Raw genomic sequence first — 12,178 nt, forward strand, 5'->3', positions numbered from 1 at the left:
CTCGATATATGTGTGTGCATGTGATTGTGATCTGATTCATAATTCAATCGACAGTTCGACACCATTTTTACTCTCAACATGGCGGAACCTGTTCAGTTAAAAGTTGTTAAAGTCCCACAAGATCACTATTCCTTCACTAACTGTGCCGTTATTTCCTCACAGAACCCAACACTAAAATCTGCGTGAGTATATGCATTAACTGAAAGTTGCTATCACGTATCTTTTGTGCTATTATTGTTAGTAAGTATATCACAATAAATGGGAAGTTTCCTTTAAAAGTTATACTTGATGAGAACCGTGGGGTCGGTCTTAGTGATATTGCACTAAATGGGAAGCAAGTTAGTCTTTTGTCAGATACCATTGATCTACTGCAAATGTAATCACTTGTGAATTATGTCTGTGTACTTCTCTCTCTCTCCTCACTTATACAGCGTGATTGGATTGACTGTAATCTTGGATCATTTCTATCAGGTAATCATTCCTTTATTTAATATTTTATGCATTTATTTATTTATTTATTTGTTAGTAAAACCATGTGTTGTTGATCAGTATATTGCCAGCATGTCTGTTGAATTGGACTTCTACAATGGACGACAACCAAGGTACACATCTTGGGCTCTCATTTGACCTTTCCCCTCCCCTCCCCCCCTCTCTCTCTCTCGTTCAGGAAAGCTCCTCCTAATATTGATACTGAGAGGCTCCTTGAGGCATTTCAGGATGAATTTGCTCGTGGAGCAAGCACAAACTCATTTGCAAACAACCAACTGGTAATAAGGAGAGAGAGAGGGGGAGAGAAAGGGAGAGAGGGAGAGAGAAAGAGAGAGAGAGAGAGAGAGAGAGAGAGAGAGAGAGAGAGAGAGAGAGAGAGAGGGGAGAGAAAGGGAGAGAGAGAGAGAGAGAGAGAGAAGAGAGAGGGAGGGAGGGAGAGAGAGAGGAGGGGGAGTGTGTGGGTATGCATTTACAAATGTGCTAAACTTGATTTATTAGATTAGTAATAGTAGCATTTGTTTTTATTATTAATTTTCTAATTTAATAGTTAACGATACAGTTCAAGCAGATTGAGAAGTGTCCACTGATGGAAGGAAAAGTCATGAATATTGAATGTAAGACTATTAATTAATTAATTATTAATTATTATTATTAATAGTTATTAAGAGTGAAGGCAGACCTCAACCATCATCAGGGGTAATGTACATGCATATGTATCTGCAGTTCAAAATAAAATTATTATTAACAACGATTGTGTTTTGTTCATGTAGATTAACTATGGTCGTCTTGCTGCAAATTCTATCATAACTTTTGAGAAAAAAGATGTAATAATTATAAGATATTACTTTCCTAAATTATTTCTTTGCTTTTAGGGATCTACTTTGCAATTGACAGGACGTAGGAAAGGGTAATTAGTAATGATGATGATGATGATGATCATAATAATAATAATAATAATAATAATAATAATAATTTTTGTTTTTTTAGAAAGTCAGCACAAGTTGCAATCATCAGTCCTGATTTTGATTTCAAAACGATGGGAATTGGAGGACTTGATAAAGTAATCAATTCTTATTTATTTATATTTTATTCATTATCAATAGGAATTTTCTGACATATTCAGACGAGCTTTTGCGTCACGCGTGTTTCCAGCTGAACTGGTTGAGGCACTCGGTAAGTAAACCACACCCATTTATAAGGAATATACAGTCTTGTCATTTCTGACTCCAAAATCACCTAATTCCATGTATATTTATGTCACATTTTTAAAGCCTAGGACCATTCTTTTCAATTGTTAAGATACTTTTATTCTTAGGAATGAAGCACGTTCGTGGTATATTACTCTATGGCCCACCTGGTAATGACACACACACACACAGTACATCACGTGATAGTACAATGACTCTCACATGACAGGTACCGGTAAAACACTAATGGCCCGTCAGATCGGTAAAATGTTACACGCAAGGGAACCGAAGATAATCCATGGACCCGAAATACTGGATAAATACGTTGGGCAGTCTGAGGCCAACATTCGCCTACTGTTTGCTGAAGCTGAGGCAGAAGAGAAGAAGAGTGGCATCAACAGTGCACTACACATTATTATATTTGATGAGATTGATGCCATCTGTAGACAGAGAGGATCACTGGTATAATCTTTATTATTATTGTTAATTATGATTTATTTTATTTACTAAGAGTGGCAGCACTGGAGTCCATGATACTGTTGTGAATCAGTTGCTGGCTAAGGTAGGAGAGAGAGAGAGAGAGAGAGAGAGAGAGTGTGTGTGTGTGTGTGTGTGTGTGTGTGTGTGTGTGTGTGTGTGTGTGTGTGTGTGTGTGTGTGTGTGTGTGTGTGTGTGTGTGGGAGAGGTATAGAGAGAGAACAAGTATGTTTTTTATGTCCGATCTTTCAATCATTACCAGATTGATGGTGTAGAACAACTAAACAACATTCTACTGATTGGAATGACCAACAGAAAGGACATGATCGATGAAGCCTTGTTGCGACCTGGTCGCTTAGAAGTACAAATGGAAATCGGTTAGTTTATTCACACGTACATGTACACAATAATAATGGCTACTCAATAGGTTTACCTGATGCTAAAGGAAGATTTGAAATATTAAACATTCACACTGCTAAGATAAGAGATAGTGAAAAACTTGGTAAGGACGTTGATCTTGAAGAGCTATCCGAAGTCACGCGTAATTTTAGCGGAGCAGAAATTGAGGGATTGGTACGAAGTGCTATTTCAACCGCCATGAATAGAATGATATCTGTGAGTTTGATGGTATTTATAAGTGGATGTTGTTGTGCTCTGTATTTAGGCCAAAGACCGTGTTGAGGTGGATCACAATGAAGCTGATAATCTCAAAGTAACTCGTGCTGATTTCCAATTTGCTCTTGAGCACGACATCAAGCCTGCCTTTGGAATCAGTGAGAAAGAACTGGACTTCTATGTTAGAAATGGTAAAAATGAAAACCAATTAGTATTACTATTTATTATTATTATTATTATTATTATTATTATTGTATTAAAAAAACATAAAGAGCATTTACATGTAGGTGTAGGGTGAACAAAAATAAGTATAATTATAATTTATAATGAGTTTAGATTTCATATAAATCATTATTATTATTATTATTATTATTATTATTATTATTATTATTATTATTATTATTATTATTATTATTATTATTATGGATGCAGGTATTATTCATTGGTCTCCAAGGATACAAGGGATCCTCTCTCGTGGTAAACTAGCTGTACAACAGACACAGGAATCAGCTCATAACTACCTCATCAGTTTATTAATAAAAGGTAGTGTTGTGCTGTTAGTATGAACACTATTATTATTATTTATTATTAGGTGCTCCTGGGTCTGGTAAAACTGCCCTTGCAGTACAAATGGCTAAAGATTCTGCATTCCCGTTTGTGAAGGTCATCTCCCCCGAGAACATGATTGGATATCATGAAAGTGCAAAATGTCAAATGATAAAGAAGGTAAGGACACCAATGCATGTACAGTTTGTATCAGATAATGCAACAAAAATTTGGAGTGATTTAGGGGCCTTTTTGGAAAAATCCATGATAGCCTTTGCTTTTTTCAAAAATTGGTTCATTTAAAAAATGCTCGTAACTCGAAAAATTGATGTTGGAATTGACTCAAACTTTCTACATAGCATAAGGATATCAATATGTATCAGAAAATGTAATTAAAATTTGTGGTGATTTTGGAGCCATTTTCTTTGAAAAATTCATAGACTATAGCCTTGGGTATTTTGGCCTATTTTTAGAATACAAACTAAAGGGTTTTGTGAGCGATTTATTGTTACACATGCATGTGTACATACCAGTATCCTTTTTATACAGGTTTTTGAAGATGCCTACAAGTCACCAATCAGTTGTATCGTCATTGATGACATTGAGAGTCTCTTGGGTAAGTATATCTAATTAATGCCCACGACCCTATCTTGGTATGTAGATTACGTGAGTATTGGCCCAAGGTTTTCAAACCTTGTCTTGCAGGCTCTTTTGGTACTGCTGCGTAAACAGCCTCCAGCTGTAAGACAAATCTCTTTCCCTCTCTTTGTTACTCGCTCCTCCTTTTGTAGCGTCATAGATTGCTAATACTGGGTACCACTAGTTTATCAAATGAGACATTAGCATCATTTGGTATTGAGAATGCATTCAGTAGCTCAGTTACTGCTCATTCTGTCACCGAAGGATCCGAAGTTATTGAAATAATTAAAGTAACTTATAATTACTGCATGATAATAATAATTATAATATTTCTTCATTTTGTAGCAAATCAACTTATTTGAGAAATCTGACTTGTCTTACTTAGAGAAAGAGCTCGAAGGGAAAAAGTAAGTTATAATAGTCCATGTACTGTACACGTGCATTTTCTCAGTATTAGTGCACATTTTTAATTATTGCATTCATGTCGTGTATAGGTTAAGGATTGGGATTAAGAAACTGATAGCATTATCAGATGCAGCTTGTCAAGTATAATAATAATAATGATGATGATGTGTATTATAAGTGATATATCTTTATAGTCTAAGGATGCTGTGGCTGATTTTGTTTCTCTCCTTAAGTCAGAGGCTGATCTCAAGTTAGATCTAGAAATTCAAGATCACTACTAATGAGCATCTGCTAAACATTTTAATAATAATGCTAGTTTTTTTTTACTCATGCAGTGTCTGTTGCTGTTATCTTAATTGTCAGCTGAGTGATTTTCTACACTAATAAATTAATGAAAATATTCTTCATAAGGATTATTATTATTATGCATCATTTCAAGCTATTGAATTAGGATTGTTAATATTATTATTATTTAAAGTTGTCATTATTGGTTTCTATTATTTTTAATTTAGGTATCATTTTTTTCTTTTTCATCTCATTCTTCTCATTTTATCTTCTTCTGTGTCTATCTTCACGATCTCTTCTTTCTCTTGATCTGTCTTCTGTCTCTAGATCTCTCTTCCCTGCTTTGTCTTTCTCTTGATCTGTCTTCTCTACTTCTTTCCCTATATCTGTCCTCTCTCCTTCTTTCCCTGTATCTGTCCTCTCTACTTCTTTCTCTAGATCTGTCCTCTCTACTTCTTTCTCTAGATCTGTCCTCTCTACTTCTTTCCCTGTATCTGTCCTCTCTACTTCTTTCTCTAGATCTGTCCTCTCTACTTCTTTCCCTGTATCTATCTTTTCTATCCCTTCTTTCCCTAGATCTGTCCTCCCTGTGTCTGTCTTCTCTATCTCTTCTCTCTCGAGACCTATCTTCTCTGGCTCCTCTTTCCTTGGCCCTTTCAAGATCATCTCTCTCTCTTTCCTTTTCCCTTTCAAGATCATCTTTCTCTTTGCCCCAATCTTTTTTCTCCTCAGACTTCTCTTCAACATCATTCCTTGTCTCACTAGTGCTCGGTTTGCTTTTCTCATCAACTTTTCTAGCCTTTAAAGCCTGTTCCAATTCAGAATGCATGCCTCCTGTGCCACCTTTTGCTTTTTTCTTGTCAGTGGTTCCTTGGTGCCCCAGTGTTTCATTCATACTATCAATATTTTCAACGTGCTCTTCATCTTTGGTGCTTTCCTTTGTATTGCTATTTCTCTTTGCTCTCCCTTTCCTTTTTTCTTTGCCATTGTCAGTCATTGCTGTTCCAATCGCTGCAGAAACTATATCTTTTATTGGGTCTCCTTCTATTGGATTTTTTTGTATTTCTTCATTTTTTATAGATTCTTCTTCTCCTCTATCCATACAATACTCTTGGTCTTCTGGAGCGGCTTCTGTCCCATCCCCTTCCATAGGAACCTTCTTATATCTAGCACAGATAAGGATCTTTCTTTTGTCATACACGTATATATAATAATGCTTCCAGAAGCAATACATCCCTACACCTGCTACTACTACAATACCAATGAAGAAAAGCAATCCTCCAACAACTCCTCCAACTATTACATACACATCAGGATCAATCGGTCCATTTGAACGATCATTTCCACCATCACCTGTACCATCCTCTTCCTCTGGATTAAAATACGGACTATCTACATTTATAATTAAAATAACTATTTTGTAATGTCTTGCTGTACCTGGAGGCAATACTAAAACCTCTGTACTTTCGTATATTCTATACGATGCTCTTGCTGAGCAAGTATATATACCAGTGTCTTCATAGTCTATAGGTGAAAAAATCAGACGGGTGATCTTGAATGTATCAGTTGAACTTGGATCCAACTCAATGCTTATACTCTATGAGTTTATCAAAACATAAACTATAATTGATGGAGGAAAGTGACTGACTGGTACATCCCTGATGTTCTCTCCTTGTCTTGTCCAATTTATCATTCCTGGCCCTTGCAACTCGACTGTACATTCTAAGACTACATCAGTACCATTTGCTGCTATTTTTTGTAATGGTACAACCGATATTGATTTTAGTGCTGCAATAAAATATAAATTAAAAATAGGACTGGATAATGAAACGTACTAGTATTGTATGAATTTGCAGCATTAAAAGTCTCCGTAAAAGTTTCTCCAGTGGAGAGTCTCACTGTTAGATTGTATAGTCCAAATGTATTGAGGTTTATTGGGAATGTCAAATTGAAGTAATGAAATTCAAAAAAGCTATAATCATGCACGAGTGAGACTTCATCTGGTATGTTTCCATTCAATCTCGTGAATGTTATGGATGACATACTGACTGGCGTATTTGAGCCAACGACCATATAAGCTCTTGCAATAAAATCCTCGTCAATGTGAAAATTATCAAGCAAAGTAAGTGAAGGAACTGTAATAAAGATACAATAATTAGAATTAATAAAAATGAAAACAGAGATCATCATACAAGTACGTACCATCTATTTTTGTCATTGTTAGAAATTTCGTTTTGTAGAATCTTGTATGTTTACCATCCACATTACGATAATAACGACATTTTAATTCATATAACTTTCTGCGGAAAGATGGCCAAATCCATGTATAAGAGTTAATAATTTTCATGTTTGGATAATCTCTGTTGATATTATCATTAAGGTTCACAAATCTTGGTTGTCCATCTTCTGTCAAAGGACAATCAAAAGTGTCACTGTATATTACACCAATATAAAATTTAATTTCATATAGCCGCGTGCTGCTGGGGATAAGAATGTGAGTATGATCTGTACTCAGCATTAATCTCAACTGCTTTTCATCAATATAACCTCTTGTGTAAATTGAAACGTCAAAATTGTCAGCTATAAGAAAAAATTTTAAATGTATCTATGTAAAATAATGTGTAGAATAGATAAAAGGATTACCTATGCTATATATCGATGGAGGAAAGACATATGTTGAAGATGCACTGTCGCATTGAGATTCATAAATAGACCGTCTTGGAAAGATCTTTTGAAATCCAAGAGATGTCTTGCATGCTAGTAGTTTGCCAAGAGTTGATGGTGTCACCTTGTAAAATGTTATCGTGTATTGTGCAGTGGTCAAGCCACCTGTCATTGCTTGGTACTCCATTTGCATTTGACATGCAGTAGCACTGTTACAATTATAACGACTTAGCAGTCTGTTGAATGCGAATCAATTATAATAGATAGATAATCTCAATTCTGAACTGAGGGCTTACCTATTGTACCCAGAAAAATAAACGAAGCTAACTTCTTCTATCGTTGAATTGTAAGTCATGTTCCCTTTCATTGTGATTCTTTCGCTAGAACAGACAGATGACAGCAGAATAGGTAACCATATCCATGATAGCGTTTCCATTATCGAAAATCTAATTAATTAATTAATTAATTAATTAATATTGAACAGAATTAATTAATATTGAACAGTTGGCGGGAAAAATGATTAAAAAAAAATCATGAAAATTGTGAAAATGAAACTGATTCCTGTTATGTTAAAGCTCCTTTTTTCCAGCCTCCTTACCACTCTCTTCTTTTTAGAGTGTAAATGTGACATAATCCCTCTTCATTTACAACATGTGGTTATCAATGGCACTCTTACTATCAGCAATACTGATGAATTGATCTTCTTCATCAAACCTCTAAGCAACAGGAAGTGAGTTGAACCTCTCATTAGAGCTATTGACCTTTTGTTTGGACATAGATTATTCGACCAGTCGAAATGCCGTGGCTATGACTGCGAGTTTACCACGACTTCGTTACAAAGGGGCAACACTGAAGTCCTTCATTTCAAAATAGCAGTAAACCATGTTTCACCTGAAATCTGCTGCTCCATAAGAGCTTGTATGACAAAGCGGAATTATGCCATTCAAATGCCGAGAAAAATTATAAATTCTGTTAGTTGCCCTAGTAGTTACCAATGGAGCTATTATCCACAATTCCTTGGTATGTGTGTGTGTTATTATTATATTATTATTATTATTAATATTATTATTATTATTATAAATATGTATGTGACATTATATGTACATGCACACATATGTAGAATATAGTCTTGATATTAGTTTGTACACGTGGTTCATGGAAGAGTCTCATTACAGTGATATGAAGATAAATGGTACAGCATTTCTACTGGTACCCCAATCCCAAGAACCCATTCCAATATTTGCCAATGTCTTTCACATTGGTACCCTACAGTGTCGCTATCATGTGAACGGACCACAAGTTCAAATGGAGACTCTTGAAACTATGAACAAGAATGGGATTAAGTCTATTCTGTATAAGTCTGATTTGAGCGTGAATAATGAGGCTACTTTTAATCTTTATTTCACTTGCTTCACTGAATTCAATCATCATGTTGATAACATGCTCGAATCAGAGACAGTGACAAAAAGATTGACAGTTCTTGTCAAAAGAGGTAGTATAATAGTTATTATTATCTAAAATGTGTCCTCCTGCATTAGATCCTAGCATCATCATAGCAGAGAATACAACTTTTTCTACAGAAGATGTCACCCATCAAATTAAACTTGATGTTCTCAGTAGCAAAGTCATCTCAACTGTTTCAGTTAGGACTGCTTATACAGGTCAAGGCACACCAACTGTCATCACTGCATTGCCTCAGCTGTCAATAGTTCATCATTATTACATTGCTTTCAATGGGATAAAGCCATCAATGACTGGCCAGTATAATGTTACTATTGAAATGACTGATGGAACAACTGTATGGTCCATATTTAATATTTTTGTGTCACAAAGTGAGTATGCACTAAGATGTACATGTATATATTGTGTTAAGATTGTGTCAAGTATTCATTTGATTCTATGTTGGCATTGAATCAATAAGTTGTTAATGATATGTTACTTAGTACATTTAGCATGCACATTATATTAATCTATTCATAAACTATTTTTTTATTATTTGTAGTGCCTAGAGTTGAGATTACTCCAAAGATAATCAACGTTGGTCTATATCAGTCAGCAAGGTTTGATTGTGTTGCATATGGCATTGATATACGTGGCATTGAATGGACCAGAGAAGGATTTACACTGGAAAACATAGTACGATTACATTAATGTGTATATTACCTGTATAATTATAATATATTGTTTATTTTTCTTGTAATTATTGTACAGAAAAAGGAGAGATATTTATCAGCTATTGACAACATTGCTGGCTTGCAAGTGAACTTCACTTCACCTGATTATACTGATGGAGGTGAATATGCCTGTCGTGTTTGGACTAGCCATCCACATCACGTGATTGTAGCCTATGCTGAACTATACGTATTTTATCCAGGTATGTCAAATGATGTTTTTACTATGAGAGGGAGAGAGAGAAATGAGTGTGTTTTACTTAACGCAATGACTCTGGTGAATTCATAGGTAGCCCAAATATTGATCCTTCCTATGAAGTTATAAATGACACATCTCGTCCTAATGGAACTTTCTATGTCCCTGACGACTGGGATACTGATGAAGATGGAGGGGGGGACATTAAAATTGCTGGTGTCAGTCCGATAGTATTGGGTATCATTACTGCATTGGTACTCTTTGGTTTTATAATGTTGATTGTAACGCTTAGCCTAATACGCTGGGGTATTGACACATGGAGATACAAGTAAGTACCATTTGTACGATTTGATTCTTTTGAGTTCTCAAAACTCGTTCCTAATTTCATTAGGATAAGGAGAAAGAAAAACTCTTTAGAAAACAAGAGACTGAAGGATGTCATTGACAAAATAAAAAATAAAACCGGCGACATCAGCTCCAGCTCTAGTTCCAGCAGTGACAGTGATAGTGACAAAGGAGTTGCTAGTAAACTCAGTAGTAGCAGCAGTGACGATAGCATGGTGGCGCTGCTGCACAGTGAAGACAGTAACAGTGAAATTAGTGATAGAGTGATCCACAGTGATACTGACAGTAAAAAAAGAGGTGATAGTGGCAGCAATAAGAGTGATACTGACAGTAAAAAGAGTGGTGATACTGACAGTAATAAAAGTGGTGATAGTGGCAGTAATAAGAGTGGTGCCTATGCTAAACTTAAAGGGTCTGATAGTGAGAGTAAGAGTAGTAAGAGTAGTGTGAATAGTGTAAGTGGTGACAGTGACATTAGTGAGATAGTGGTGCGTAGTGGTGGTGAGAGTGATAGTGATCCAAGTGTTGTTAGTGTGAGTAGTGAGAGTAGTGACTATAGTCATTAACTTGATATAATTATTAAAAAATGAATTTTATTATTTATGTAGCATGTAATACAAATTATAGTCTCACCCAAATTAATGTTTATACAACACAAACTTTCAAATGCCAAAATAATGAGCCAATGTATGTCCAACCAAATAAAAATGTTCATTGTTCAGTCATCGTACTGGATGTGTCTTTTTGAAAATGTTCTGCAAAGATACCGAAGATTGACTGGTTACGTATGATGATTCTGATATCCTTCAAAGCTTTCGAGTCTCCGAAATCAAACCCAGTAATAGCTTTGATTATTGTGGAGGAGATTAGACTATTCTTTGAAACAAAAGCTCCACTGCTAACAGCTGGGATAGCAATGGAAGAAGCTCGTAGTTTGATCCCTTCTCTTAGTGCCTGAGTAATACCAGTATGCAATAGGTCAGCTATGGTTTTATCATCAGTATAACCATGAGAAGACTTTGGATTGGCAAAGTGGAAGACATACTTACATTTCAGCGTTCCCCCACCACTGTTAGTAACAGCCACATCACCGACATTAATCTTACCATAATCGGCAACGTATTTGTCAGAAATCTTCTGTAACTCTCCATTTGTTGCTTTATTCAAAGCCCATGACACTCCGCTGCTTCCCTGTAGAGTTCTATTAGACGTTGTCACAATGATGTTGACATCTTCTTTCGTGATGTCTCCTCGTTTGAGCATGACCTTACGACCGGATGCCAATACAATTTTACACAATTGTAGGTCCTTTAATTTCCCTTCCACTAGTCGGACCACTTCATCAAACTGAGACTGAATGACCGATATTATCTTCATTGCATTCTGTCCTTCATTGACGGTAGTAAATAAATAAGTGGAGTCATACTTTTGATTTAGCTCCGTCACTAGAAACAAGAGCTCATCCTGGTCAGTATATGATGGCAGTGGGATGTATTTGGAGCGAGACGACAATATAACATGTTGGTATTCCAGCTGGAACCTGTACCCACGTGCCGTGACTTCTGCCTCATTGCTACCATATATCTCCACCCTGCCTGTGGATGCATGATAGTGTACGCCAGGTATAGCACCACCTCTTAACTTAGGCATTATCTCTAGGGCACTTCTCTTCAAGTGTGCATATGTCATTGAGTGGGCTTCACTCTTTGCACTACTGTTGCCAACTGTGACTTTCAAATTCTTTATTTCCTCTTCTTGCTCTGATATTTTTGCTTTCAGGCAGGCTATCTCTTTCTGGTGTTCCTCAGTAAGTCTTGTACACATTTTTTCGACTCTTTCCTGAAGTACTTTCATCTGAACTTCAACCGGGAGCTTAGAGCAGGTCTCCCTCTCATGATCATTCAAACTACTCCTCATCATCTTCTGACCGCACCCATGACAGCACTCAACCTCAACGTAAAGACACCCTCCCTGTTTTGACGGACTGATGTGCTTATCAAGGTCTCTCAACTCTCCAGTCCAGCCACACCCACTAGCAGTATAAGGACAGTAAACTGTTAAATCAAAAATGAGTCTCTCCATTTCTTTATCGAGCAACGTGAAGTAATCACTATGACGGCACTTGGGACAAGGATTAGCTTTACTCTTAACCTATGCAA

General features: G+C 36.2%; 4 protein-coding genes across 4 annotated transcripts; 2 read left to right on the plus strand and 2 right to left on the minus strand.

Annotated features, from left to right (window-relative positions):
- Positions 1 to 3: 3 nt before the first annotated feature.
- On the plus strand, positions 4 to 4,835 carry LOC100638291 (vesicle-fusing ATPase-like). Its single transcript, XM_003383889.2, has 25 exons — positions 4 to 182; positions 242 to 338; positions 432 to 471; positions 527 to 602; positions 668 to 767; positions 1,037 to 1,103; positions 1,148 to 1,185; positions 1,260 to 1,313; positions 1,362 to 1,396; positions 1,477 to 1,549; positions 1,593 to 1,662; positions 1,805 to 1,846; positions 1,906 to 2,138; positions 2,188 to 2,238; positions 2,416 to 2,530; positions 2,581 to 2,768; positions 2,818 to 2,959; positions 3,201 to 3,311; positions 3,361 to 3,494; positions 3,864 to 3,930; positions 3,976 to 4,055; positions 4,106 to 4,243; positions 4,299 to 4,360; positions 4,448 to 4,499; positions 4,553 to 4,835. Exons 1-25 carry the CDS (start codon positions 79 to 81, stop codon positions 4,637 to 4,639), a joined length of 2,256 nt encoding a protein of 751 aa, XP_003383937.1. The 5' UTR covers positions 4 to 78; the 3' UTR covers positions 4,640 to 4,835.
- A 65-nt stretch (positions 4,836 to 4,900) lies between these two features.
- LOC105316617 (uncharacterized) lies at positions 4,901 to 7,742 on the minus strand. The gene is made up of 7 exons (XM_011411656.2): positions 7,604 to 7,742; positions 7,287 to 7,543; positions 6,846 to 7,223; positions 6,479 to 6,778; positions 6,292 to 6,431; positions 6,081 to 6,240; positions 4,901 to 6,035 (listed from the first exon to the last, which is right to left on the minus strand). Exons 1-7 carry the CDS (start codon positions 7,672 to 7,674, stop codon positions 4,930 to 4,932), a joined length of 2,412 nt encoding a protein of 803 aa, XP_011409958.2. The 5' UTR covers positions 7,675 to 7,742; the 3' UTR covers positions 4,901 to 4,929.
- An 85-nt stretch (positions 7,743 to 7,827) lies between these two features.
- LOC109593760 (uncharacterized) lies at positions 7,828 to 10,689 on the plus strand. Its single transcript, XM_020008819.1, has 8 exons — positions 7,828 to 8,037; positions 8,086 to 8,327; positions 8,428 to 8,799; positions 8,846 to 9,139; positions 9,310 to 9,443; positions 9,519 to 9,681; positions 9,768 to 10,002; positions 10,066 to 10,689. The coding sequence occupies exons 1-8, from the start codon at positions 7,841 to 7,843 to the stop codon at positions 10,583 to 10,585; spliced, it is 2,157 nt and encodes a 718-aa protein (XP_019864378.1). The 5' UTR covers positions 7,828 to 7,840; the 3' UTR covers positions 10,586 to 10,689.
- On the minus strand, positions 10,558 to 12,160 carry LOC109593761 (uncharacterized). The gene has a single exon (XM_020008820.1). The coding sequence runs from the start codon at positions 12,099 to 12,101 to the stop codon at positions 10,731 to 10,733; it is 1,371 nt and encodes a 456-aa protein (XP_019864379.1). The 5' UTR covers positions 12,102 to 12,160; the 3' UTR covers positions 10,558 to 10,730.
- Between the last annotated feature and the right edge of the window lie 18 nt (positions 12,161 to 12,178).

Source organism: Amphimedon queenslandica, unplaced genomic scaffold, assembly GCF_000090795.2.
Source record: "Amphimedon queenslandica unplaced genomic scaffold, v1.1 AMPQUscaffold_13506, whole genome shotgun sequence".
Lineage (NCBI taxonomy): Eukaryota > Metazoa > Porifera > Demospongiae > Haplosclerida > Niphatidae > Amphimedon > Amphimedon queenslandica.

Bases quoted from the DNA above. Each gene is read 5' to 3' on its own strand.
- LOC100638291 (XM_003383889.2), top strand. From the start codon at position 79: ATGGCGGAACCTGTTCAGTTAAAAGTTGTTAAAGTCCCACAAGATCAC. The intron at 1,104-1,147 runs GTAAGACTATTA...TATTATTAATAG, and splicing joins AAAAGTCATGAATATTGAAT to TTATTAAGAGTGAAGGCAGA. The intron at 1,663-1,804 runs GTAAGTAAACCA...TTTTATTCTTAG, and splicing joins TGAACTGGTTGAGGCACTCG to GAATGAAGCACGTTCGTGGT.
- LOC105316617 (XM_011411656.2), bottom strand. From the start codon at position 7,674: ATGAAAGGGAACATGACTTACAATTCAACGATAGAAGAAGTTAGCTTC. The intron at 7,544-7,603 runs GTAAGCCCTCAG...CGCATTCAACAG, and splicing joins TATTTTTCTGGGTACAATAG to ACTGCTAAGTCGTTATAATT. The intron at 6,241-6,291 runs GTCAGTCACTTT...ATAAACTCATAG, and splicing joins AGAACATCAGGGATGTACCA to AGTATAAGCATTGAGTTGGA.
- LOC109593760 (XM_020008819.1), top strand. From the start codon at position 7,841: ATGAAAATTGTGAAAATGAAACTGATTCCTGTTATGTTAAAGCTCCTT. The intron at 9,140-9,309 runs GTGAGTATGCAC...TATTATTTGTAG, and splicing joins TAATATTTTTGTGTCACAAA to TGCCTAGAGTTGAGATTACT. The intron at 9,444-9,518 runs GTACGATTACAT...ATTATTGTACAG, and splicing joins GATTTACACTGGAAAACATA to AAAAAGGAGAGATATTTATC.
- LOC109593761 (XM_020008820.1), bottom strand. From the start codon at position 12,101: ATGGAGAGACTCATTTTTGATTTAACAGTTTACTGTCCTTATACTGCT.